Source organism: Callorhinus ursinus, unplaced genomic scaffold (assembly GCF_003265705.2).
Source record: "Callorhinus ursinus isolate GAN/ISIS: 27379988/994484 unplaced genomic scaffold, GSC_fseal_2.0 scaffold4, whole genome shotgun sequence".
Lineage (NCBI taxonomy): Eukaryota > Metazoa > Chordata > Mammalia > Carnivora > Otariidae > Callorhinus > Callorhinus ursinus.
The window spans coordinates 5,159,505-5,187,429 of NW_027397066.1; the positions used below are offsets into that span (position 1 = coordinate 5,159,505).

Here is a 27,925-nt window from a genome sequence, read left to right on the forward strand (position 1 = left end):
GGACTCATGCTTGGTAGACATTGCGGGAAGTAGAGGAGGAAGGAGAGGGAGCCAGTCACGAGGTATGGAGTGTTGATCTCAGACCCTGAGGTCATCGTGGGAAAGGCAGGTGGCAGGTGGCTTCTGGGACTTGGTTTGAAAGCCCACGTCCATTCCTTCCTGCCTGGCCCATCCTTGATGTGCTCTCTTCTTGTAGGTTACCGTCTGCCTCAGACTAGGAGCTCCAACCTTCTAAATATCACATTTCTTCCCTCTGGTTCCATGAGCTGATGCACATTCTGAGGAGTAAAAACTCAGGCAAAGTTGCTTGTCCCAATTTGCCACTAGTAGTAGTGATAGTGGTGATGGTGGTGGTGATGATGATGGTGGTGGTGGTGTTGATGGTGGTGGTGGTGATGGTGATGATATTGACGATGGTGATGGTGATGGTGATGATGGTAGGGAGGTGGTGGTGATGGTGGTAATGATGGTGAGAATGATGGCGTTGATTATGGTGGTGATGGTGGTGATGGTGGTGATGATGGTAGTGATGGTGATAATGGTGATGGTGGTGATGATGATGGTGGTAATGGTGGTGATGATGATGGTGGTGGTGATGGTGATGACGGTGGTGATGATGGTGATGATGTTGATGATGATGGTGGTGATGGTGATGATGGTAGGGAAGTGGTGGTGATGGTGGTAATGATGGTGATGATGATGGTGGCAATGGTGATGATCTTGATGGTGATGATAGTGGTGGTGGTGGTGATGATGACGATGATGGTGGTGATGATGATGATGGTGGTGGTGGTGATGATGATGGTGATGATGGTGGTGATGATGATGATGGTGATGATGATGGTAATGGTGATGATGGTGGTGGTGGTGGTGGTGGTGGTGGTGGTGGTGGTGATGGTGGTGGTGATGATGACAATGATGGTGATGGTGATGGTGATGATGATGCAGGCAGTACCTGTGTGGCGCTGGCTATGTGTTAGGTACTCTGTGAGGTAAGCTCTATTACTATGCCCCTTTTATAGAGGAGTCCTAAGAGTTCAGTGACTTATTCAAGATCACACAGTGAGGAAGAGGCTGATGCAGGATTTGAATCCAAGACCCATGAGGTTTGGCCCTAAGTCCAAAGTTCCTTTCTCCTAACTGCTAAGTTTTACAGTCATTCAAGGCAGGATGGTTTTGGATGGTTGTACGTCTACTTCATGGTTTTAGCATATTCTCCCCCTACCTGACTGGGTTAAGATACCTTAGTTAAGGTCCAACATGGTGTTGGCTCATGGTCTATCATGGAAACAAGGCTAAATACAGGGAAAGGTCAAGAATAAAGAATATGGCCTTTTGATGTTTGGCTGTGGCCCATTCAGACTATTATAGGGCAACACAGAAACTACAAGAAGAGTAAAGTTGGCAGCAGTGAGTTGCCCCACTCTCTGGAAAGCATTTCCTCTCCTGTATCACCCCCTAACCCATCCGGGGGGTGCAAGCAGAAGCAGCCCTAACATCCTCTAAGACCGACCCTGATGGGGCTACTGCCCTGCTGCATAACCGACTAAGGTTGCCAGCACCCACTGTCCCATGTGAAGTTCCCCAGCACCTCCAAGAGTCACAGTCACAGGTCCTGGTGGTGCAAGACATACAAGCCTTAAGTTTTGGAGGATGCAACATTCCTTGTAAGGCACGTGCTTCTCTTTCATGTCCTGAGCTGGCAGGAAGAGGTAGGGAGTGTTTCTCAGAAAGCTTTAGGGGAAAGCTATCCATTCTCTCATCCATCTATCTATACCTGTGATTCCCCTTTACCATGTCATAGCCTAGTCCCAGGTTCTGGGAATTAGGTTAGGGACACCTTGGGTGGAGGGGCATTATTCTGCTGTCCACAAGTCTCCTAAGTCTCTTTCCAAAAACTTTGTTGTGTCTTGCCACATTTGGATATATGATCCATCTTTCATTAATCTTTGTGTATAAGGAAATGGAAGGCTCAAAACTTACTTTTTCCCATATAATGTCCAGATGACCCAGTACCATTTTATTGAAAAGACTATTCCTCCCCCCCCCCCCATTAGGCTGCAGTGGTGGCTTTGTTATAAATCCGGTGACCATAGTGTGTGGGTCTTCTGATCCAGTGGTCCCAAGGTACCCTGCAAAACAAATACTAAACACCGGGCTGGGCTGGGCTGGGAGCCCCAGTTTGCACTGTTTGCTAATTTCCCCTGTAGCCAGCTTCAAACTACCACTGTGAAGCTAGTGAGTTTGTAACATTAAGTGGGCTCTGGTGTCCCAGTAAGGGCTGGCCTGACCCCTCTGCATCGGTTGGTCTATTTTTGCACCTGTGTTGCATATTGACTCTAAAAAGTGTCAGAACAGCCAAGGTCTCCCCCATCTATTTTCTGCCATCCTCTGCACTGCCTAACATACTCTGGCCCCAGAGTCAGTGTGGCCGCTTGGTTATGGTGAGTGGACCAGAGAAGGCTGGCTGCTCCCAAGGCTTGAGTGTCATGTCTCTGCACACTCGGGGGCTGTTCTTTGGACCAAAGCGCATGTGGTCAGGACTCTCTGTGGCACAAAGTGTGGGCCCTGATGATGCACATTTGCAGCGTCATTGGCCCCAAGTTTCTCTCCAGTGACATCAATTTCTGGAGCAGAGGAACAAGAAGAGTATTTTTGAACCAAAAGTACTTTTGCCACATTGAAGTTTCCTTCCCCATCCCCCTCTTTCTTCCTTCTTCCTCCCACCAAGTGACTGTGGAGTGCCGTTTTGTGCCAGACACCGTGCTCATCAGGGGGAATGCATTCTGGGGGAAGGTCAATGTGAAAGTATTGCTCCAAACATCTAACTGCACCCGCTTCCAGGAAGAGTAGCAGGTGCTTATCTCCCGATCCTGGTGTTTCCACAGAGGGAGGGGCGTCTGCACTCTGAGGAAGAGGTGCAGGGGCTCAGTTGGCCTTTTTCAGTGCTTCTTCCCCAGGGAAGGGGATGCACCTGCTTGCGCAGTCTGGGAAGAGGGAATTGAGTGTGCCGAGTGGTGTCCTTTGCTCTCTCCAAGGAGGTGATCGATCTCAGGACACATACTTCTCCTCGGATGCGGTTTACCATGAAGTCACTGATGTCTGCACAGACCCCCACCCAGGCCCAGGGGTGGGCTTAGCGATATGTCCACAGAGTCCTAATTCTGTACACTTTCCGTAGTCAGATCAGAGGTTTGAACTGCAACCAGTTAAGACACGATTTCCTTCCACTCCAACGTCCCCAAGTATCAGGTGACCCTGGGGAGGCCGTGGGTATTTCCGGAGCCGGGTTAGGGCAGGTGGACTGGGGTTCAGTGGGGATGTTTCCGTGTGTTGGCCAGCCCAGGCACAAACAGCCAGCCCTGTGCCACCTCTCCTGCATCACGCACAGAGCACGCGAGTCCCGTGGCGCCCGGCACCAGAAGCCTGTGGCCCAAGGGGAGGGATGGAGGTGCCCAGAGCCGGAGGCTGGTCCACAGAATGTCTCCCAGCTGTCATTATGTGTCAAATTTTGAGTGGAGAAATACTAGAGCGAGATATTACAGAGGTGGATTAGGCAATCCACTGATTTAAAAAATTATTTTATTTTTGGATTTGTGACTTTTGTGGAATTCATCAGACTTTAAAAAAATACATCACTCATTCTCATCTCCTCCCTCATTCTGAATATTTATTCACTCTTATCCCTTTGTAGTTTAATTTGCTTTTTATTAAGCTCTTCTCCCCAAAATGTACACATTCCAGCACCCCCACCCCAGATCTGGGTCTCCCTGTTCCTCCACTCTTGCCGTGTTTCCGGTTGTCCCCACGATGGAGGCTTGTGTCTGGGGCCATGTGTGTGGCTGGGGAGGAAGGGAGGAGCGAGGCTGCATGGCCGCAGGACCAAGCTCAGCCCTCCAGTGTGGCTCCGTCGGCTACAAAGCCCATGTGCGGATCTCCCCGGCTGCTCTATGTCGCAACTGGTTCCAAATGTGGATGAGAAATAAAGGAATGTTTATTTTTCCCTCTTAGGCTAAGAGCCTAAGGGGAGGGTGCAGTCTTGTCTGAGGGCCGCAGGGAAGGCTCTAAACGCGAGTCCTGCCGTTGAGATGTGGATGATGTTCACAGGCTCGTGAGGCAGAGAGGAGGGGCAGGGGGTAGGGTTGTTCCAGGCGGGCAGCATGAACGTCCTGTGCCAAAGCCCAGTGGCAGGTGGGGGCGGGCAGGTGTGAGGCCACGAGAGGAGACGGGCTGGGTGAGGGTGGGGGCAACAGCGGGGCTGTGCCTGAGATCAGACCTCGCCGGGCCCTGTGGTCCGTGTTAAAGATTTTGCTTTTTCTCCTTTGAGCAAAGAATACTGCTGAAGCGTGCACCGGTCAGATTTGTGTTTTGGAACGTGCGGGCCGGTCAGAGGAGGCGGGGCAGGGCAGGAGGCAAAGGTCGGAGCAGTTAGGAGTTTCCTGGGGGCAGCGTCTAGGTCAGCACCAGAGGTAGGGGCAGGACAGACACCGGGCTGCCCAGAGAGGTGCTCTGAGAGTCTACGGCCTTTCTCCTTGCTGAGCTCAGACTAGACGTGGAAGAATGAATCCACTAACTTACTCACCATCCCCTTCCGGGGCACCTCCTTCCATCTTCCTAACAACCCACCACACAAAATACGCACTGGGACAGGAATGGATGGAGGAGGTCGGTGGCGATGTGTCCTCGGTCTCCCCCGCGCCGGGCGTGCTGTGCTTGCGAAGCCAGCCCCGGGCGTCCCAGAGCCTGTGCCAGACACTGCTGAGTGTCCCGTGGCTTCCAGTGTCCACGTTTCATTCTGCCCGGGGAGGCAGTTGCACTATGGAAGGCACCTCCATGCCCCCGCCGGGAGCTGGAAGACTCCATCTATAGTGTGATGAGAACAGAAACAGTCCACAGTGTTCACCGAGTCCTGTGCCCCGACCTGTGTCAAGCCCAGTAGCTGTGCATCAAGGCTGCAGCACTGGTGTGTGACACAGTCGCTCCGGCTGAGGAGGCTACACCCAGGAAGCAAAATAATTTTAATGCAAGATCTACGGAAGCTGAGCTGCTGTCGTTCTTTCCGAGATGCCGGGACCGCCAGGGATCTACATTTACCAAAATCAAGTCACCGGATCAGCCACTCCCAACTCCAGACTGCCTCTGTGCGGAGGACCCATGTGACAAAAGTGGTTTCTAGGTCAACCAGGTTCTCAAAAAGGGCAAGAAGGAAACCACAGCTTGTTAGCAGAATGATGAAATGCTTTATTTGGCCACAAGAGGGAGCCCGCGAGCAGACCCGTTAGGACCCGAAGCTCTGATGGGAAGCATCCTTAACAAGCCATCTAACTACCGTGGATGACTTCTACCCCAGAGCCACTCTTTCCTAAGAGAGTCTAATTTAGATTAAAAAAAAAAAAAACTCAGGCCACAAATGGTCCAGGAGATCTCCGTGACAGGGGTCCCGGGGCCCAGGACCCACTCTGTCCGAATTTGCCAGGCGCCGGCACACTTTGACTCAGGTTGGGGTGATGCCCCCCAGGGGACATCTGGCCGTGTCTGGAGACAAGTCTGGTTGCCACGACTGGGGGGCAGTGCTCCTGGAATCTGGTGGGCCAGGGATGCTGCTAAATATCCCACTACGCACAGAACGGCCCCTGCCCCAAATGAAGAATTATCTCACCCAAAATGTCCATAGTGCCAAAGTTGGGAATCCCTGATTTCCATGAAAAGAGTAATTTTCTTTCTGGGTGGGAAAGGCCTCTCCTCGCAGTGGTTTAAATAGGGCCGGTCTGGAAGCTCTGGGAGCCGCAGAGTCCCCAGGAACAGGTCTCCTGAGGGAGAACTGCTTGTCCCCTCCCCGGGGAAGCTCAAGGGCTGAGCGGGGCCACCCCCAGAAGACCGGCAGCAGGTGTCATGATGTATCTGTGTGGCCTCGGATCCCCAGGGTCGGTGACGTAGGCCCGCAGGCCAGGGATTCCACGGTCTGTGTCAGGGTCCTGGGGCCCTGAGATTCACCCCCCAAAGTGACCAGGCGTTAGCTGCTGGCTGAGCTAAACCCGGGAATGGGTCCAGATGAGAACTCCGTGGCCAGGTATGTGGGACACGGTGCACGGGACACGTCTCATGGGACGGACTGAACAAGGTGGCAGAAATGGTGGAGAAAAGGATTCCAGCCAGAAGACCCCAGCCCTCCCTGAGACCCCTGCACACCCAGACCCCTGCAACACCTGGGAGAGTCTGGGGAGCAGGGGGGCCCTGAGGCTGGAGTGAAGCAGTCTCACGCTGGGCGGCCGGGTTCGGGGGGCAGCAGGACACCGTGGGGTGGGGGGGGTCAGACAGCCAGGGAGGAAGAGGTCCCTGAGGAAGGGAGCCACGTCTCGAAGCCAGAGAGAGAGAGAGCTGCAGACAGGTGTCCCGCATGGGTTTCTAATTCCACAGGCCGGAGGGTACCCCCTGCTCACGGAGGCCTCGTCGGGCGCTCTCCATCAGTCTCTGTCCAGCCCCCCTCACAGCGAGCCTGGAAGGCAGAGGGGGACCCCTGCCCCCCTCACCATCTCACTGGGCTGGGGAGCGGGGCAGCAAGCAGGCAGTGTTCAGACCAGATCCTCGGCTCCAGCCCCGGCAGCCGCAATCTACAAACTGCTTCTTTCCCTTAGCAGCTTCAGCCGCAATCTACAAATTGCTTCTTTCCCTTAGCAGTTTCTTGGGGCTCTCGCGGTCACCAGCTTCATTTTCTTGCTGGTTCAGCCTTTTGCTGCTTAAAACATGGAAGCAAGGCAGGGGTCAGAACTCTGATTCCAGATCTGTCCAGAGGCAAGAATTCCTCCAGTGGGATCAGATGGAGGCAGTGACAGGCGATCTAAACCATTTTCCTTTGACCGGGATTGTTGGGAGACAAACACAGCTCCCAGTTTCCCTGTTTGGTGGCGGTGGGGGGTGGGGGTCATCTGAGGGCCACAGGGAAAGGAAGCCGCAGCTCAGATGCTCAGACGACTGGGTGCCCAGGACGCATTTACCCTACTGCAAATCCCAGGGTGTCTGTAACAGTGGAGGACTGGTGGCCGTTCAGGCTGGGTGCTGGTGGGATGTGGAGCTAGGTCATGGCCGACCCGGCCACATCGGACACGAACAGCAGCAGTGAGGGATGCCAACACCTCCCACCATCGTCCATCATTTGTGGGACCCTCTGGCTAACACCTCTGGGTAAAGATGCCAATTTTTCTGCCCAGACTTCAGGTGGTCAGTAAGCACCCACAGGCAGTACACTGGGGTCCCTGCTGTACCTGAGTGATCCCGAGGGGTGGCCCCCTGAGGCAGGGTCATCGTCGGTGGGCCCCCCTGGGTCCCCTTTCTCCCGGGGTGGGGGCTTCTTCCTTCTCGTCCTTACAGGCTTCTCTGCAGAAGACACACAGACCCAGACATTGGCTCTGTGACTTCACGAGCCTCCAACCAAGCCAGACACTTTCTGAGTACACATTATACCCATTTAACTTATAGGGAAACTGAGGTCTGGGGGTGAGGTGCCTCCCAAGGCCATCCAGCCATTAAGTGGCAGAGCTGGGGTTCGAGCCCAGGGCTGTCAGGCTCCCACTGTGTTTCCGTCGCACAAGCAGTAAGACCCCGGGAAAACATCACTGGTACGGCAGACCCCTGCGTTCCTACACACCTTCCTGTCCCTATCCCGTCAGCACAACACCTGTGGGGTCACTGAAGTTGCTGCTGGCAACCAGATCATCAGCGGGGGGCTAATTATTCCCCGGGGTCCAAGTGCCGTCCTAACTGAGCCTCTTTATTTACAGACAAGGACACAAAAGCCACGCAGATGGTTGGTGGCAGACACGGGACTAGCATCCCTATTCCCAGCCCTCAGAGCCTCCCGCCTGGGGCAGCACCTTCTAGGCCTTACCTGACAGTCCACGCTTACTTGGCGACAGTCTGCTTTGCGGAAGGGGCACCCGGGCCAAGGCCGCCAGCTCAGAGATGAAGCTCTGCTCGGCTTCCTGAATGCAGGGAGGGAGGGTCAGCCAGAGCTGCCTCTGCCCATCCCGCATCCGCAGCGCAGTGAGGCTGGCGCTCTCCAGGGTGGCTGACGGGACGGTGTCCCCGGCACACACCGTTCCCCGGCGGCAGCCCCGAGGCAGCAGGGGCAGGGCAGACGCGTGTGTGAGGGAGGAGGCCAGCGTTTTCCAGCTTCTGCCAGAGAACTGCCATCCTCACTCACGCCAGCCGGGCAGCCCCGGTCTACAGATGAGAACACTGAGCTGAGGGCTCAGCGAGGCCCACAGAGGAGGAGCGGCAGAGCCAGGACCTAACCCGCTTCTGCCCGACCGCGGAGTCTGAGCTCTCAGCTGCCACCACTGTGGGCCAACCACGGGCCTGGCTTCCGTGACTCATGGACTGTAGGAGGCTAGATGGTGACTAATCTCTCAGAGCCTCAGTGTCCCCATCTGGAATATAGCAGTGACCCCGTCCTCGGTGGTCAGAGGATGACATCAGAGGGCGCGTGCACGGCTCTCAACTCAGCGACAGACCCTCAGCAAGGGTTCACCGTCTTTACTGTTGCCTTATCCCGGCTGCGCTGGGGGTGAAGACTCCTGCCGGCCCTAGGGCTCACGGTCAAGCCAACCGCCAGTGACGACCTCAGCAAGCCAGGGCCGGGGTGTCTTTGCTGACCTGTGATCACGTCGTGAACCGCCCCCACCCCGCGCCCACGTTGGGAAGGCGCTTTTCCGACACTCTACCTGCAGCTGGGTCTCGAGCTGGGCTTCCAGATGATCCATAGCCCTTGCCTTCTGCTTCCAAGCATCCAGGCGGATCCGCCGGTGCACGGTGAACTGGGCCAGAAACTTTTTCTGCTGTGCCTCCATCCTGGCGGAAGGAATGGAGGCCATCAGGGCTGCCCTTGCCAGCCGGCCAGTCAGAGACCAGCACAACAGCTTCCCAGGGGCCTGCGGAGTCGTGGGGATTTGAGCCCTTGGAGCCATGAGAGCAGAATGGCCTCCGCTGATTTATGGTGGCTACACAGGGGCTGACTCATCACGAAAGCAATTCGCGCTCGGGACGTTCCAGAATCCCGCATGCCTCTTTTCCCTGGGGTCCTACCAGACCCTTGGGGGTACCAGCAGGACCAAAAGTAGCATCTTCAGGGGTGGGAGCAGCTCAGAGGGGCGGGGGCCTCCCTGGGGTCCTCCAGCTGCCAAGCGACTGAACAGCAAGTGGCCTCTTCCTACAAGAAATCATCTGAACCTAGGGTAGGGGGATGTGCTCCTGAGAGGACCAGAGGCCCACCAGCTACCCATCCATATTGAAAACGGAAACCAGAATGCTCATTGCCAAGCACGCAGCATCCGACAAATCCCGAATACGGGCGCGCCGCGCCTCTGCGGGGCAGGGCTTTGAGCTGGGGCAGCAGCGGGGTCCCCGACCTGCAGACAGCCCTATCTGGCTTTCAGGGGCAGAGACCCTTCCCCTCCCACTCCGAATACCCTCCCTTCCTGGGCTGACCTTCCTCTGGCCCTCAGCAAATAGGAACATTCCATCCCATCCATCTCGTTTGCATAACTGCTCTCCAATCTTATGTGACTGCTTTTCTAAAAGGGCTGAATTTCTGGACCCGAAGAGAGAAGCCACCTCCGGCGTCAGCAGGTAGCTGGTTATGGAGTTTCCCCAAAGGCACAACATTTCACTTGGTGTTTGCTTCAGGCTCTTCTGTCGGCCAGTAATATCTTTCCCCTCTTCTTTGTATTTGCCTGGCAAACTCCTACTCATTCTACAAGACCCCATCATTAATCCATCCATCCACTCCTTCATTTATACATAAAAGGACCTCTGGCCTGCCGGGGGCTGTCCTGTGTTTGGAATATACGGGTGTGAATAAGACACTCACAGTCCCTGCCTGCGTGAGGCTGCACTGTGAGCTGGGGGCAGGGTGCGGGTAGAGGCAGAACACACCATTGGAAGAGCGGAGGTCAGGGCCCTGCAGTACGGCCTCTCCCGCACCCTCGAGGAGGCCGCATTCATGTCCTGGGGCTGCTCAGTTGGCCGCAAGCTGACAGGAGGCACTTAACAGCAATCTATTCTCTCACAGCTCTGGCGGTCCGAAGGCTTCCATCAAGGTGTCGGCAGGGCTGTGCCCCCTCCAGAGGTTCTGGAGGAGAGCCCCGTCCCTGCCTCTCCCTGCTCCTGGCGGCTGCTGGTCCTCCTTGGTTGGCGTCCGGTCCATCCCAATCCTGCCCCCGTCCTCCCGTGGTCCTCTTGGTGAGTGATCGAATCTCCCTCCGCCCCACCTGCCCGCGGGGATAATCCAGGACAATCTCGTCTCAAGATCTTTAACTTCATGACATCTGCAAAGATCTTTCTTCCCAATAGGTCACACGCACAGGCTCCAGAGGTTAGGACACGGGCAAATCTTTGGGGGGCCGCCGTTCAGCGTCTAGGTGGCTTCTTGCTGCGAGCAGCCTGTCCTATGCCCGTTCTGCCGACAGTCCTGGTCACTCTCGGCTGCCGCCCACTGTGGACTTGGCTAACGGGAGGGGCAGGCTGGGGGAGCACCACACGAGGAGGGGTCGGAGGGGGGCTTCACCCTGTAAGGCCCGGGGAGCCTGAGACCTGGCTGCCTCGTGTCTCTGTGATGCCCTGGCTGCAGTGTGGAGGTAGGCCTGGCTGCAGGGTCTGAGGCGCCCAGACGGGTACATCAGCTCCTAAAAAACCCCTTACCCTTAGACTCGTATTTGATTATGGAAAGGGCTTTTTAAAAGACCTCCGTTCTGACTGAGTTCTGGCTGCAGAGCCGTTCCGATTGCAGGAGGCACCGTAGCGACGACTCTGCGGGTGGGGAGGGACATCGGGGCGCTGGCCGTGCGCCCCCCTCACTGTGGGCGCTGCATGCAAATACATCCGTGAGGCAGGAGCTACTGCAAACCCGCTTCAGAGATGGGGAAGCTGAGGCTCGGGGCGTGAAGGGACTGAGCTAGCGGGTGGCTGTCGGAAGGGGCGGTTCCCCTGCAGAGTCACCGGCATCCCTCAGACGGGCCCTCCCACAATCACACGGCTCGCCAGAGGTGCGGTTTGGAATTTGCCATTAGACAGAGAATTGCTTTGCGGGCTTATTCTCGTATTGCTCTTTCTGATCGATTATCTGTTGTCACGATACGGCTCTGTCCCCAGGAGTTCTGGCTGACTTTCAATAGGAACTTCGAGTAGCAGGGCAGGGCGGGAAGGACACTGACAGCCACGCAGGAGCCTCTAAGTCACAGTAGGACTCAGTCACGCACCCGCATCCCCCCTGGGCCCCGCTTCCATCTTCCATAAACTTGGGGGAGGTTGGACTGGGGGCAGCTGAGGCCCCTCCTCCTGGGTCACGGGGGTCAAAGTGAAGCCCTCGGACTACATCCATCGGCAGCCCTGGAGAGGAGTGTGTTAACAATTCAGATTCCTGGGGACCCCCTCAGAGCCCCTGAGTTGAGTGTCCAGATGTGGGGCCGAGACCTGCCAGCCCAGAGATGACGCTCCCGGCATCGGAGAGCCGCCGGCCCGTAGTCTGATGGATCTGCAACAGTCAAGGCAAGGTGACAGCTTGCAGCCCAATGGCAGGACATCTGCTGACCACAGCTAAGGGCCCGTTGGAGGATTTGTGGAGAGCAGATGTAGGATGCAGCCTGACCCAGGGGGCCCTGTGGTTCTTGGTTCCTAAACCAGCTGTCAGATGACGGGCTCGAATTGACCGTGAGGCTTGGCACAGAGCCCACACCTCCGCCATGCAGGGCGGTGGTCATCCTGCTGCAGCTTCCAGCGGCTGGGATGTGTCTGCCCAGACAAGGGACCCACACCCCCGCCCCGTCGTCCTGCAGGGACCCGCCCCTCCCCCAGCAGAGCACCTGCACCGATTTATTGCTGTTTCCCTGTCCGTCTCTCCCCCCAAGGCTGTGAGCTCTGGGGTGACAGGTGCTGTCCCCAGGGGCTGGCTCCAAGCCTAGCAAGAGGAGGTGCTTATAGAGGAATGCTGGCTCAGCACCCGCGGCCCCTAGCTCACCCGTGGACAGCCAATGGCTCCTTACGCCAAGCATCTGTGTCTATGTCTCAGGGCATTCTCTGGTCCCCGGGGTGTGCCCGGCCAGCTCCGGGGCTGGCCAGAAAGGCTGGTGACGTCACACCTCCAGGGCGGACCCTCAGCCAATGTGGAGCAGGGGGTGGCGGACAAATCCTTATTTTCTGCATCCCTTGCTGGCAAAATTGGAAGTTGAATTTTACAGTCTCTCAGGAGGTCCAGAGTGGGATTGAGCCTCAGGCGCCGTGGAAACACCTCACTGTCCTGGGGTTGATCTGCTTTGTTTCTGTTGTGGTCGGCCACACAGTGCCCCCCACATGTGTCCCTAATCCCCGGAACCCGTGAAAACGTCACATTTCATGGCAATCAGCTCCTTGCAGGTGTGTTCAGGGTCAGCAACTGTTAAGATTTGGAGATTATCCTGGATCATCTGGGCAGGTCTCAGTCACTGGGATGCTACAAGCAGAGAAGTTTCTCCAACTGGAGTCAAGAGAGAGACGTGGCCGAAGAGGGAGGCAGAGGACTCCAAGCATCGGGATTGTAGGGGCCGCAAGCAAGGATGGGAGAGAGGCTGCTAGGAGGTCAGGGAGGCCCCCAGCCGACAGCCGCTAGGCAACGGGACCTCAGTTCTGCCGGGAACCTGATGTTGCCACCCTGAGCAAGCCTGGAAAGGTTCTTCCCAGAGCCTGGACAAGAGCCCAGCTGGCTGACGCCCAGAAAACCCAGCAGCCCCCGTAGGGACCTCTGAGCTGCAGAAGTGCATGCTTTGTAGCCGGAAACACCTGTGGGCCTCGCGTCCCTCTCCCTCACTGGGCTTCCCGGGGTCACCTCCAGAGTAAACAGCCTGCCCCCCATCCTCATGTCAGAGCCTGCACTGGGGGAGCCCGCCACAGCCGGCCTCCCTCGTTCCCTCGTCAGGCCCCTCCGAGGGGCCTCGTGTCCAGCAGGGAGCCAGACAGGGGCGCGTGGGCCTCCCCAGGCCAGACAGGTGCATGCACCATCAGACGCACCATCAGACGCTGAGTGTGTAGCAGAGACTCCAGAAAGGGGAGAGCTCACCTCCGGTGGACCGCCTTGCAGGCTTCGCCGGCTCCACCCGCCACCAGGCTCCCCAATGAAGGCTCTCCGCGTCCTTGCTTTGTCTGCAGCTTGTAGTTCTCCATTCTCTCACCTAGACCATTCAGCACACGAGATCAGGGGCATGTCTGGGGACCACGTCTGTGCCAGGTCCGGGGCGGGGCTGGGGCACAAAGATCAGCGGGGCACCTGCTCTCAGAGTGTGCTGTTTACCCAGCACCCAGCACTCAGCACCCAGCACCCAGCACCCACGCTTAACCCCGGGAAAGGCTCCGAGTGCGTGAGAAAGCATGGCTTCCGTCACAGACCCTGCGCCCCTGGAGGAGGGGGAGGAGCCTTCTAGAACATACAGAGAGGTTCAACCTGGATGGTCTCTAACTTGGGATGATCTCTAGGGACATAACATTCTGTGGCTCTTCAATTACAAAGAGTATTGAATGAAACAAAAGTTGCTCATGTGGCCTATTAAGTTTATCATTTCAATGCATTTCCTGAGAAATCCTCACATTAGAGCCGGGGTATCAGGGAAGCAGGAAATCAGAGCTGAGAGGAGGCATGGAGGGTGAGCCCAATCCTGGCCCCACAGATGGGGAACCAAGGCCTAGAGGGGATGTGAACGGCCCCGAATGCTCTGCGTGACCATCTCGTCCGTCTCCTGCTGGCCTAGCCCAGCCCTTACTTTGGAAAACGATGACGAATCCGCAGCCACCAGTCAGATTTCCGGGCATGTGCCCAGATTTTACTTGACTCTGGGATTCAAATTCCCCAGGACAAGGGGAAGAAAAGGCATCTACTGAGCTCACTGAGAGAACAAATATTCCCAGAAGACCGCTCCCAGGACCTGCTGCCCGTCTTCGGTCTAGGGATCGATTCCCACGCTGATCCCCGGACAACCCAGGCTGAACCCGTCAGAGAACATGGGGTTCCAGCCTGTTCTGAAGCCTCAGATGCGGGGAGGGACATTACGAGCAGAAGCCTTGAAGAAACCGGCTTTTGTCTGTTATTCTACGCGTGTTATTGCTGGCCTTGGGGATTCTATTTCGTCCCCGGTGGCCTCTGACGAGAGCCCACGGGGGGACTTCTCTGGGTCTCAGGAACCCTGTATGGCCTGTTCACACTTGCTCTCACTACACAGCTCTGAAGAGGTTCCCATCTCTCTGGCCACCAGGAAGCCCAGAGCCAATACCTTGTCACCACCAGGGAGGGACTGGGTGGCCTATGTCCCAGATCACGACCTCACTCGAACTCCATCCCACTGCCCCGTCTTGTCATAGTTCATCTACTTTTTAGCAATCCTATTGTACTGTATGTGTAGTTCTTTAAATGGCTTTTAAAAAGCCCCTTGTCGGGGGACAAGGCAGGAAATAAATAAAATAAAATTCCTTCAAATAACATTTGAAAAAGCTGGCATGCCATTGTGTGTCCCAAACTAAGAGCACGTCCGGCCCGCGGCCTGCAGGGCTTCCCTGAGGAGGGGGCCGTACCCTGCAGGGTCTTCAGATGCTGCAGTCTCCCCTCCTCCTGGTCCTGCATGATCCTCCCGATCTGCTGGTAATAGGCGTGCACCAGCCGGCCGACCCCGGCGCTGGTCACGTAGACGCTCTCCACAGCCGCCTCCATCAGGGTCCTCTGTGGCAGGAGGCGAAAGGCTCAGCAGAGAAGCCACCCACGAGCGCGGTCCCCTGCCTCCCCTTGTCCTGCTACTTAAGCTTCCACCACTCCCAACCTTGACTGGTCGGGGAGCAGGTAGAGTGCGTGCTTGGTTATCTTATTTCTTTGGACAGCAGTGGTCTGGGGCTGGCTGTATGACCCAGTTCTGGCCAATGAGATGCAGCGTTAGGGAAAGACTGATGGGGGACCTTCCCTTTACAAACATTTAAGGCAAAGCTTAGTTTTGGGGGGAAGATTTTACTGTTTTCTTCTTCCTGCCTGGAATGCAGATCTGATGTCTGGAGGGGCAGTGGCCATTTTGAGACTACGAGGCAGCGAACTAACACCAAGAATGGTGGATTGGAAGGAAAGAGCTGGGGCTCGGTCACATCACCGAGCCTCTGTGCGAGCTCAGGACCCCCTACCTCCACATTTCTTGTTATGTGGGATGAATAACTTCTATTTGTTTGCCATTTTAGCGTCTTTCTGTTACCGGCAGCAGTATGCATTCTCAAGTGACAAACCTTCAGGCCCAAAGCAGAGAGGAAATGCTCAGGGGCGTGTTGGCTGTGCACTGGCAAAGCCACCAACCTTTACTTCATAAGATGATGGGCAGAAGTCAGCAAAGTCAGACTCGAGAGCCCCCATTTCAACAAACATTTATCGAATGGTTCCAGGCTTTGGGCAAGAAAAAAATGCCCATTTATTGTGGAGCAGTTACTGCTGCGGGGTTGATTATGTTATGTTTCTAGAGCTGTGCTATTCACTTATTCTCCCAGCTCCACCTGAGAAACGTGCCCTGCTTCTGCAGGTGTGCAAAGAGGCTGTGCAGGTGCAGAGGGTGGGGGAGCAGGTGTGAGCGTCTGGAGCTCCCAGGGCCCTGCTCATTCCTCAGCGTGCCGACTCTCTCCCCCTGTGCTGACTTGGGCGTTCTCGCAGAGGGGCTCCGCCTCCACTCCTCCAAGGACTGTGGCCCTGGCCTTGCACTTCTGGCCAGGAGCTGTTACTGATGGCTGTGGCCTGCTCACTTCCATTTAGAACACAGAGCCCACCCGAGCAGGAGACAGGAAGTCCCCGTTCTCCACCTCCCTCCCCAGTCAGCAGACCCACCCACACCATCAGGCCTTCTGTCCTCCTGCGTCCGTGCCTCGGGGGGAGGGGGTGCTGTCTGCTCCCCTCCGTGTCCTGCCTGGCTCCCGGGAGACGGTAAGTCCCACGGAGGGGAGACGCTGCCCGCCTGGATCACTAGCCCAGCGTCTGCCACAGGGCTGGGGGCCAGGACGCCCCGTGACTGGAGCGTGAATAAAGGAACGTTCTTCCAGAAACTGAACACCTGTTCTTTCTTGTAGGTGTGTGTGTGGGGGGCACTCCCACCCTAGCCTGACTCAGAGCCCCTCTGGCAAGGGATGCTATGCTTACGTTTATACCATTCTCATGCCGCGAGCACTTATCAGGAAGAGGCGTAGAATTTTAGGGAAAGGAAGTGACCCTCCGAGCTCACAAACCAGGCACAGCCCTGAGGTCGCCCGCTGGTCTGCCCCACTCCTGCCCCTCGTCCGCCCTGCCCACCCGCCCCACCGCAGTCCCTCTTGCCCCTCGGGTTCCCCGGGGACGGGGGCTGGCTCGCACCTTGAAGTCATCCCTGTCCTTGGCCCGGCTCTTGGTGGCTGCATTCCGAGCGTGCCCCAGCAGCGCCTGCCCGATGGCTCGCTCCGCGTGCTGCCGCAGGAGCCGCCCGACCTCCTGGGCCTCGGCCAGGAGCTGCTGCTGAAGCTGCAGCCGCGTCTGTTGTGTCTCCCCCTCCAGCCGGCTGGCCTCCTCCACGACTCGAGCCTCCTGGAGGGGACAGGAGAGGGAGAGCCCACGCTGCTGCCCCGCACGGGCGCTCCGGCCGGGGCCGGGACCAGGATGTGGGGCTGGCCCAGCCCAGGGCCCCAGGAGGGCTGAGGAAGGGATTGAGAAGGGGCAGAGAGTGGGGACCCCTGGGCTTGCAAAGTCAACAATGCACGTGCCGGGGTGCCTGTTGAACCCCCCCAAGCATTGATTGGGCACTGACTGCGTGCCCAGTGCCATCTGTGGCCTCTCACAAGCACAAGAACGTCCTCATTCTTCCAAAACACCATGAGGCCTGAACACTGGGAGTGATGAGGCTATAGAGGCCCAGAGACACTAAGTAACTTGTAAAAGTCACACAGCAGGGCTAGGCTTTGAAGCCAGAGCTGAGTTGGAGCATAATCTGGGACATCACAGAAGCCGGGCAGGGCATATAGGGCCCTGGGGACGGCCCTTCCTGTGGGAATCAGAGCTGGAGAAGGGGGTGAGGAGGCTGAAAGGGAGGAGAGCCAGTCCCGCCTGCTTCCCGCTGAGCTCTCCTGGGCAGAAGGAAAACGACCGTGAGCTTCTCCCTCACTAGTGGGTCAAAACACCAGCTACTCCACGAGAGCAGTCAGCCTGCTCGGGTTTAAATCCCAGCCCCGCAATCTACAAACCCTTTCTTTCAACTTGTTCAAACCCTAAAACAGATCACAGGGCTCCTTCCTCCCAGCACCCTGATGACCGTACGGATCTGATTTCTGATTTCATATCCATGTGTAACGTAATTCTCAAAAGAGCAGACACTAACGCCCTCCGGCACCCTAGGTGCCCCCCGCCCCCAGGAGGTTGCCACTGTCCCACCCTGCAACAGCAGTGGTGGCAAGACTGGGGCTTCGGCAGCCATGGCTGAGCCTGGACCCTGATGGCGTGGCATTGCCTGGCTGGGCCGGGTAGGGGGCTGACACACCCATCTTACCAAGGCTCTGAGCAGCTGCAGCTGATGTTCATCCAGACACTGGGAGGAGCCCTGCTCGAGGGCGTGCTGCTCACGCAGTTCCTGGAGAAGGCTCTTCTTCCCGGAAAGTCTCATGTGGGTCAGGGTGGTGATGGCGCTGCCCCGGAGAGCCAGCCTCCGGAGGGCAGAGCGCAGCAGCAGGTCATGCCCCTGCAGGATGCACCATGTGGACCTTTGAGGAAAGTGGGCACAGGGCTGGGAGTCAGTGCTCTTGGCTTCACTGAGCATGATGGTTAAATTTGTCAGCCAGAATGTTCATGAGATGCCCGAACATCTGATCAAACATTATTCTGGGTGTTTCTGGATTTTCTGGGCCTAACATTTGAGTCAGTAGGCTGAGTAAAACAGACTGCCCTTCCTAATGTGGGTGGGCCTCATCCAGTCAGTAGACGTCCTGAAGATAAGAAAAGGCTGACCCTCTCAGAGGCTGCATTGGTCTGGAATATGGTTTTGTTTTTTTTCCCCCTGCCTTTGGACTCGAACTGAGATATCAGCTCTTTCTGGGTGTCAAGCCTTCAGACTTGGGACTGGAAATACACCATTGTCTCTCCTGGATCTTCAGCTTGCCTATGTATGTCTCCTGTTCATTCCATGTCTCTGGACAACCCTAACACATTGAAATATCAAGAAATGCCTCAAGTAGCCCAGCTCCCCAGGGAGCCCTTCCAGAAGGCGGTAGGTTGGAATTATCCCATCTCGTGCTGCCTGTTTCCTTAGACATGGTTGCTCACCTGTATTCAGCCATTGGTTCTTTTATTCGTCTTTTCAACTTTATCATATCCTGCCCCAAGTTTCTGACACATATATGCAGCTGTCTTCAGTAGACAACTACTTGAATTTCTTACAGAACTTTAACAATCAGCACACCCAGAACTGAAATTGAGGGCTATTTTTGAGTGCCCATCTCAATGACTCAAGTGAAAAATGCTGGTCCACCAGAGAGGCCCAACATTTGGTATTTTCTGACAGCCTGAAAAGCTGAACAGAGTGTTGGCAGTCAACCTACCAAGGAGGAGAGACCTGGCAGACACTCCAGGCTTTCAGCTGGGGGCTCTTGTCCTAAGAATAAGGAATCATCCCTTACAGAAGCTTAATTTTGAATCAGCTACTTTCACAAATGGGATAGCAGATCTGCCACTATGTGAAATCCCTGCTAGAAGTAAGATAAATCCTCTCTGGAGGAAGATCCCATTATTCGAAACCTTAAATTATCTGTGTCATTTTCAGTTGCTGTGTCCAGCATTCAATAAAAATAACCAGACTTGCAAACAGATAAGAACTGGTCAAAGATAAAGAGAAAAAATAGACCATAGAAACATACCCCAAAGATACTGGATATTGAGATCATCAGAAAAAATCCTTACAAAAGCCATGATGAATATGTTTAATAAATTAAATGATAAGATGAAGAACTTCAGGAGACAACTGAGGACTATGAAAAGAATCAAATGGAGATTCTAGAACTGAAAATCCACTACCAACATTAAGAACGACAGATGGATTTAACAGCAGATGAAACATTGCTTAAGAGAGCGTGAACTGGAAGATAGTTCAAAATAAGTGTCTAGACTGAACCACAGAGAACAAAAGAATAAAAAATACAGGGCAGTATCTAAGATGGATGTGGGATAAGGTGAAAAATTCTAATAAAATGTATAATTGGAGCCCCAGAAAAGTAGGGAAAGAATTGGCAAAAGAAATATTAAAGTAAATCTAAATAAAATACCCACTAAGAAAAGCATACTCTATGAGAGAGGAATAAACGGAATTAAGGTGTTCTAAGGTGTCCATATTGTCCGGGAGAAGGAATATAAAAGTGTATATCAGATTTTAACACATCAAGGACACAATTTAAAATCTTTGAACCACTAAAAGCACAGTAAAAGAATACATAACTAATATGCCAAAAGAGAGATAAATTAAAGTAACAACAACAAAAAAAACCTAATACAAAAGAAGGAGAGAAAGGAACACAGAGCAGCAGAACAAACATAAAACAAACCGTAAGATGATAGGTTAAAAATCCAAACAGATCAGCATTAAGATTTACATTAAATATAAAGGACCAAATATTAGTACAATTAAAAGATACAGGTTTTCAGGCTGGACAAATCTTCCAGTCGTTCCCTATTGTCGTAGCATGGCCCACGAGGTTTTTCTGCTTGTTGTCACCTCCTTCCCCTATATTATCCAATACAGTAGCTATCCACCTACTTCTTGATGTATACACACACTAGTGTCCTGGAAAATGCTGGCAACTAGAAAAACAGTTTTATCAAAATAATTTTTCTCATATAAAACAAGGAAAAACAAACATTTTAGGGAAAGTTGAAAATATGGTACTACACTAATAGCTATAGAAAAAGTAGAAAAGAGGGGTGCCTGGGTGACTCGGTGAGTTAAGCGTCTGCCTTTGACTCAGGTCATGAGCTCAGAGTCCCCGGACTGAGCCCCACATCGGGCTCCCTGCTTAGCGGGGAGTCTGCTTCTCCCTCTCCCTCTGTTGCTCCCCCTGGCTTGTTCTCTCTCTCTTTCTCTCTCAAATAAATAAATAAAATCTTTTAAAAAAATGAAGAAATAGGAAGAATACAGATTTATTAATAAATTGGGAGTGGCTGAAAATGGGGACAAGGGGCTTTTTAGGTGATGGAGATGTTCTAAATTTGGATCATGGTCATAGCTGAAGAACTCTGTAAATTTACCAAAAATCATTGAATTGTATACATAGAATAATACATATGAATTATACTTCCAAAAAAGTATTTAAAAAGGTTGCTATGATAGACAGCTCTACGAAGTAGATATTATTAGCCCATTTTATAGATGAGGAAACTGAGGGCAAGATTTTCCCAGATCAAGTCTGACTGCAAGCCTTTTATCTATGGCACTCTACTATCACTCTTCTCCACATTTACACTTACAGATTGGTTGGTCTCAAAATCACACTGTAAGAATGGCAGGGGGCAGTTAATGTGTCCACCTAATAGATGAGAACTCTGAGGTTAGCATAGAGATCACAGAGGACACAGGCCCCCCACCCTTCAGAAAGCTGTACTCACTCTTCACTGAGGCCACCAAGTCGGCCCAAGACCTGGTGGATGATGCTCTCATGGTCATCTTGCAGGTGCGTCTGCAGCACAGAGGACAGGGCATGCTCCTCCATCCACACCTAAATCCAGCACAGAGCCACAAGGGGTCAACTCAAGTTCCCTTCACCCATCATCGCTTATGTTGGAACATGCCTTTTGTTTCTTGTTTAAAAGATCCTTTTCTCCCCTGATTTCATTAAGATTTTCTCTTACAGTTCCTTCTAAAGATTTTTTAAATTTCTAATTTACATTTAAATCTTAAAACATTGAACATTCATTTTCTGTGGCGTGAGGAAGGCATCTAATTTTTTTTTCTGCATAAATGGATACTAATTGTCCCAGCATCATTTATTAGAAAATTTATCTTTTTATGACTGGCTTGTCATGCCACCTGATCTTACACAGTTTCCACGTATACACAAATGTCATTCCAGGCTCTCTGTTTTAGTCCTTGGGGCTGTCTTTTTATTTCTGCACCAACACCATGCTCTTTAATTGCTGTTGCTTATAGCAAAACTGCATAGACATTAGGGAAAATTCTCCCATACTCTCTTTTTCTTTCTTTCTTTTTTTTTCAGAAACTGGCAAATGAAATTTAATTCTCAATTTTTATTAGGTACACAATTTTGTAAAGTTTTGACTTTTTAAATCATTTTAAGGAAAAAGAGCATTCAGAAAACATTCAAAGTACTATGTGTGTTTAAAATTTTATTGGCTGATAATTGTCACACGTTCTTCCCATGCTGCTAATCCTGAATTAAACGTGCATAGGAAAGCAGAGAACAAAAAAGTTACCCTCAGAACTCAACAAAATTTGAACAAGTGGGGAAAAAATGCTTACGGTCAGAAAACAAAACTTGTCTCTTAGCTCAGAGAAAATATTTCTTTGAATACCATATTTTAAAATAAAGCTTTGTTTTCCATTTAGAAGATGTGGAAAACACCTATTTAAAATGTCTTTGGAAGGACACCCCATTTTGCAATGTGCAGTCTTCCACATTCTTTGGGCTACAGATGTTGAGAGGTATCCCACGGTATTCTCACTTCTACAGGTTGATGTTGTCTGGCAGAGCCTTCCATCATTCAGCTTTCTGACATTTTATCAAGAATGAATAGGGGGCAAGAATTCTTGCTCGATTCGTTTCCACGATGCAGCCATTTAACATCATCTCATCCAAAATGATGTGCACTTTATCCAAATTAAGCATTATATCTAATTCACTCACTCGCTGAAGTATTCATCTAACACTTCCACAAAGTTATGGGTGAGTTCAAAAATGGCCGTCTCGTCCTCAGTGTCATTAACTCCAAACACAATGAAGACAGCAGCATACTGTCACTATATCAGCTTAAAATCCTTAAATTCAACGAAAGAACACTGTTCATTGGATCGGGAGAGACAGCTCTTTATGACTTCCATTTCCAGAATTGTACGCTTATTGATCTCCACATGTTCATAGCATTTAGAAAGTCGGGTCTGTCCTTGTTTATTCACCATGAAGAAAAATTTTATCCTTTTTTTTTTTTTCTGGGCAATATTTTTCCAGATAGTTCAAAAGTTACGTCAAGGGGTGCCTGGAATTAGAACCTGTGCAGCTCAGGGGGCGATAGCCCTGCCTGCGGTTCTGGCGACGGCTCTTCCGAGAGCCGCCCCCGTCCCTTTCCCGGAGAAGCTTGTTCCCCAGCCCTTACTAGCCGCGCGGTGCAGGCTTCCTTGGGGCAGCCATTTTGACTTCCTCTCCCATACTCTCTTATACAAAACTGTCTTAGCTTTTCCTTTCATATGAATTTGAGCATCAGTTTATCAAGTTTGGGAAAACTGCTTTTTGGATTTTCTTGTAATTGGACTGAATTTATAGATTAATTTGAAGAGCATCACCAGCTTTCCAAGATCAAGTTTTCCCATTCAAGAACGTGGCATTTCTCTTCAGTCTTACTTTATGCCTTCAACAACAGTTTATAAACTTCTCCACTAAGCTCTTATACATATCGGTCAGGTTTATTTTTAGGCACCCTATAGCTTTTACTCAGAAGAGGATCCTTATTGATGTTATCACTGGGTGCTCTGGTATGTAGTCAATCTACTGGTTTGGGATGCTGATTTTGTACCTGGGGAACTTACTGAGCAATCTGAATAGTTGTAATAGTTAGCAGATTCTTTGGGCTTCTCAATGGGGACCTTCATGTCATCCACAAAAGCCCTACAAAGGAGCCTCAGATCATCAATTGTGCTGTTTAGATCTTATCTTTATGGCTTGACTTATGACTTTTTTTTTGAGATGAGAGGGGGAAGGGCAGAGGGAGAGGGAGAGAGAGAATCTCAAGCAGACTCTATGCTCAGTGCAGAGACCGACACGGGACTCGATCCCAGGACCCTGGGATCATGACCTGAGCTGAAGGCAGACACTTAACCAACTGAGCCACCCAGATGCCCCTAGAACTTTTCATTAAAGTCAGCCTCTGACTTCGCTTGTAAAGAGTCTACAATAACCTGTCAGAGTGCTTAAGGGGCTAGAACTTCGTAGAAAATACTATACAGCGGGGGCACCTGGGTGGCTCAGTTGGTTGAGCCTCTGACTCTTGATTTTGGCTCAGGTCATGATCTCAGGGTCGTGAGATTGAGCCCTGTGTCAGGCTCCATGCTCAATGGGGAGTCTGCTTGAGATTCTTTCTCTCCCTCTGCCTCTGCCCCTGCTCACTCTCTCTCTCCCCCAAAGGAAAAAAATAAAAGAAAATTTTGTACAGCCTTGCTTCTCTAAATGGTAAACGAACCCATATGGGGGTCTTTGGTGGGCACTTAAGAATGCAGGTAAAAACAGCATCAGGACTCAAACACAATCGAGAGGACCAAGGCCATCAGACTCCATGGTGCCTGCAATTGTCACACTAACATCTCCAAAGCTATCAAATGCCGGCTCGTGGATGCTTAAATTCAGAACCACAAGCTGCTTCAGTGGGCTAAAGTGCTGACCCTGGTCATTGCTACCTGGAAATCGTGTGGCTTTGGGCAAGTTTACTCTTTGTTTCAAGCTTATAGTTACCAAGGAGAGAAAGGGAGAAAGAACTAGCAGTCAGGGCATGCCTGGTACACGCTGAGGGTTTTGTAGTGTTCTCCCATAAATGGGGCGGGCTTACAGGTGGCTGGGTTCTAAAGCCAGCACCTCAGGCAAACACTGTCATGCTGAGGGAGGGGGGGCACTGCCGTTTTAAAAAGCACAATCAGGGTAGGCCTCATTGTGAGGGTGGCCTCGTGTGAGGGTGACATGGGAGCAAAGACTGCAGCAGACGGAGCAAGGCTGGAGCACACCCAGCGCGTGGAAGGCACGCAAGGAGGCCAGTGCGGCTGGGACAGAACCAGGAGGTCAGAGGGAAGCCGGGCCCCCGACATGGAGGGCCTCGTAGGGCAGGGTGAGGATGCTGGCTCTACTCTGCATGAAAAGAGAAGCCACTGGGGGTCTGGAGCAAAGAAGTGACACAACGTGACCGTGTCTTTTAGCAAACCTGATGTCCTGGCAATTATAAGATGCACAACTATTTTAAATGTGCCCCTTAAAAATTAGTGTCATGCGGTATGTTTTGAAAGGATCGTTCTGTGTGGGAGGTTGAGAGTAGACCACAGCAGGGGGAGGCGTGGATGCAGGGAGACCAGGGTGGGGGGTGCGGGCTGTCACGGAGATCTGATGACAGGTGTGGTACCTGTGACCAGGTGTAAGGGCAGACGTGATGAAAGTGGTTCCTTTCTGGACTAGACGGAAGGCAGAGCCTGTGCAACTTCCTGTCAGTTGCACGTCAGGGATGCAAAAGGGCGAGTCGAGACAACCCCAAGGGTTTTGGCCCGGTTGGCTGGAAGATGGAGGAAGAGTGTGGATGGAGTGGGTTGGGCAGGAAGACCAACAGTTCTTTCCTGGGGCATGTGACAGGTACCACGCCTATTCATCACATACAGGAAGATCTCAGGCAGAGAGCGGAGTTTGGAACGCATTCTGAGCTGGAGACATAAACAAGGGAGGTGCCGGCCTCAGTCCAAAAACAGAGGGATAGAATCCTGCCGAGAACCATGTAAGTGAGTTTGGAAGCGATTCTCTTCCGGCTGAGCCACCAGATGAGACCCCCGCCACAGGCTGGATTGCAGCTGTGAGACCCCAAGCAGAGGACCCCGTGAAGCCATGTCTGGTCCCCTGATCTGCAGAGACTGTGGGATAATAAATGTGTGTTGCCTTTTTTTTTTAAATAATTTATTTGTTTGACAGAGAGAGACACAGCGAGAGAGGGAACAGAAGCAGGGGGAGTGGGAGAGGGAGAAGCAGGCTTCCCGCGGAGCAGGGAGCCCGATGCGGGGCTCGATCCCAGGACCCTGGGACTATGACCTGAGCTGAAGGCAGACGCTTAACGACTGAGCCGTGCAGGCGCCCCTAAATGTGTGTTGTCTTAAGCTGCTCGCTTGGTTATTTGTCATGCAGCATTAGGACACCAGGACAGATGGGTGTGACTGGATGGGTCACCAAGAGAGTGCATGCAGACCAAGAGGAGGGTCCTGGACTGCGTCCTGGGCCACTCCAGGGGCAGACAAGGTGAAGGTGAGAAAGAACCAGCAAAAGAGACTGAGGCAGAGCCACAACAGAGGTAGCAGGAGAAGCAAGAGTCAAGCGGCTGTTTCAAGGAGGAGGGGAGAGCCCAGCTTTGGAGGACAGGGATCTCTCAATATGGAAAGTGGGAGAGAACAGGCCCCAGCCCAAGCACTGTGGCTGAGTGCGGCAGGGGAGGCCTCAGAGCTCAGCACAGGTGGGAGCAGGTGTGGTGGCCGGGTGATGGAAACCCACCTGCAGTGGGGCTGAGAGAGTGGGAGGAGAGTGGGAGGCGGTGCCAGGATTTAACACCTGATGGACTGATGGCCACAGGGGTGTTCCTGATGATAGGAAGCGCTATGGACCGTACCCACTGCCACATGCCTTGTCAAAAGTGCAGACTCCCATGTGGCGGTCTATCACTCTCCCATGGTGGCTGTTTCTGCCACAAACTCAGTAGCTTAAAACAACACAAACTCATTGTCTTAGAGTTCTGCTGGTCAGAAGTCCAAAATAGGGCTCAAGGGGCTAGACCCCGAGGTGTCAGCAGGCTTACATGCCTTCTGGAAGCTCTGGGCAAACCCCATCTCCATGCCCTTTCTTGCTGCTGGAGATCACCTACATTCCTCGGCAAGTAGCTCCTTTCTCCATCTTCAAACCATTGATGGCTGGCTGAGACTTTCTTGGTCCAACCATATCACTCTGACACTCCTGCATCCCACTTTCATTTATAGGGACCCTGGTAATTCTATTGGGTCCACCTGGATAGCCCAGGAGAATCTCCCCGTCTCAAGATCCTGAACTTAATCACATCTGCAAAGTCCCTTGTGTCATGTGAGATCCCATGTTCACAGCCATTGGGAATTAGGACGGGGACATCTCTGGGGGGACCTAGCACAGTGGACTGGGGAAAAGTCCAGAAAGCAACATTAGAACAGATTACATTTTGAGAACCACCATTCTACAACCTGTTCCAATTGGGTAATCCAATATGGGACGGATTCCATAATATTTAACAACTTCCCTGAGTAACAGGACCCGAAATTACCAAGGTCCTTTGGGTAAAAGACAATGTAGGAAATGCATTTCACAGCCTGGGTGTGTGTTTCATTTTCCATGAACAGTTTTGTTGATGTTTTTTTTCTTATGACTAAATATTCATCTGAATCATAGAAAGCTCATCGCTCATTTTTATCATCAAGGAGGAAATATGGTAAGTGAGAGTACACACGGACCTCTAAATATCTTGTGGCACTTTAAGGCAATTAAACAACCAATCAGTAAATTAATTATGACATATACACGTTGCGAAAACAGTCTTGGGTTATACTTATTTAATCAGTTGATTTGGTCATTAACCATCCTGCTTGCTTCTTGCGTGCAGAACTCCTGAAACCCTTCCGCACAAGCCACGGAAAATTCACATGCACGTGTATACTCACTAAGTAAATAAATAGGAAGTAAAAGCCAGAAGTCATGCATTGTCTAACATTTACTTAAAATAATCAAGACTCATAACCAGGGGGTTGCAGATAGATTATAGCTGTTGGTCTAATAATTGATCAGAAATGAAGTTCTGGATTTTTTTCGATGCCAGTATCATTAAATAATGAGAGAGAAGCTGTGTGAAAGGTCTTATCTTGCATTATCTCAGAGCAACACTGTTGGGTATTTTGATCCCTATTTTTCACTCAGAAGCAGAGATTCTGAGACATTTAGCAAGTTTCGCAAAATGCCAGAGCTGTGTGGGGGGTCAACTAACCGGCCGAGGCCAACCAGCCCATGGACAGGACTGCACTGGCTCAAACCCACACATCCAGCTTCCAAGATTAGGGGCCCATCTGCAAACTACAGCTGCCTCTCAAAGGCCCCCCCTCCTATTTGGGGATCCTTCATCAGAGGCACATTAGACTCACATGGCCAGCTTATCCCCCCCACCGCCACCCCAGAGACTGTAAATTAAGTGGTCTGGGCCCAGGATTGGTATGAATCCAATGGATTCAGCTTCAACTACATCCCTTGAAGAACAATAAAGTGACCCTGTGATAATTTCCAAAGCCGCGTTATTGTTTTTTTTTAAGACTTTATTTATTTATTCATGAGAGACAGAGAGAGACAGAGAGAGAGAGAGAGAGAAGCAGAGGGAGAAGCAGGCTTCTCGCTGAGCAGGGAGCCCGACGCGGGACTCGATCCCAGGACCCTGGGACCATGACCCGAGCCGAAGGCAGACGCTTAACCATCTGAGCCACCCAGGTGCCCGAAAGCTGCGTTATTGTTGTTGGTAATGCAGCCAAGTTTTCCTGGGCCCTCGCTGTGTCCCAGCCCCTGGACTTTGAATAAAGCAATGAAAAAATGAAAAACAGAGTTGCTATCCTCTAGGAACTTAGAGCCAAGCGCAGGAGACAGTTAGCAATGAGAGGAAGACATGATACAGCTGATGGAGGACTGAACTGAATTAGAAGGAGGTCTAATAGGAAGCGAGGCCCTCTGCTGCTCCATGGCTGTGAGTGGCCTTGTGGCATGATGCCCCCCCTTTCCTTACGTGGTACCTTGGACAGCTCCGGTTAGTTGCTTTGGAAAACCTCCCTTCCATTCGTGAGTCCAGTGCTCTTCTGTAACTAATGGGACCCCATGGCAAAGAGGCAGGGGTTGTTTCCTATAACAAGCTCCCAAGGGGTGGGCAGTCCAG

At 52.4% G+C, this 27,925-nt stretch overlaps 1 protein-coding gene and 1 pseudogene across 1 annotated transcript in view; both read right to left on the minus strand.

The window, feature by feature from the left end:
• Positions 1 to 5,223: 5,223 nt before the first annotated feature.
• Positions 5,224 to 27,925, minus strand: part of EVC (EvC ciliary complex subunit 1) — a 68,397-nt gene continuing 45,695 nt past the window's right edge. The window contains exons 13-22 of the mRNA XM_073891416.1: positions 20,642 to 20,751; positions 17,544 to 17,754; positions 16,382 to 16,588; positions 14,587 to 14,731; positions 13,085 to 13,196; positions 8,721 to 8,847; positions 7,886 to 7,979; positions 7,263 to 7,374; positions 6,680 to 6,736; positions 5,224 to 6,639 (exon numbers count right to left, since the gene is read on the minus strand). Of these exons, the coding sequence (XP_073747517.1) occupies positions 6,612 to 6,639; positions 6,680 to 6,736; positions 7,263 to 7,374; positions 7,886 to 7,979; positions 8,721 to 8,847; positions 13,085 to 13,196; positions 14,587 to 14,731; positions 16,382 to 16,588; positions 17,544 to 17,754; positions 20,642 to 20,751 (1,203 nt within the window). The 3' untranslated portion in view covers positions 5,224 to 6,611. The remainder of the gene's footprint in view (positions 6,640 to 6,679; positions 6,737 to 7,262; positions 7,375 to 7,885; positions 7,980 to 8,720; positions 8,848 to 13,084; positions 13,197 to 14,586; positions 14,732 to 16,381; positions 16,589 to 17,543; positions 17,755 to 20,641; positions 20,752 to 27,925) is intronic.
• LOC112835823 (AP-4 complex subunit sigma-1 pseudogene) lies at positions 21,639 to 22,856 on the minus strand (annotated as a pseudogene).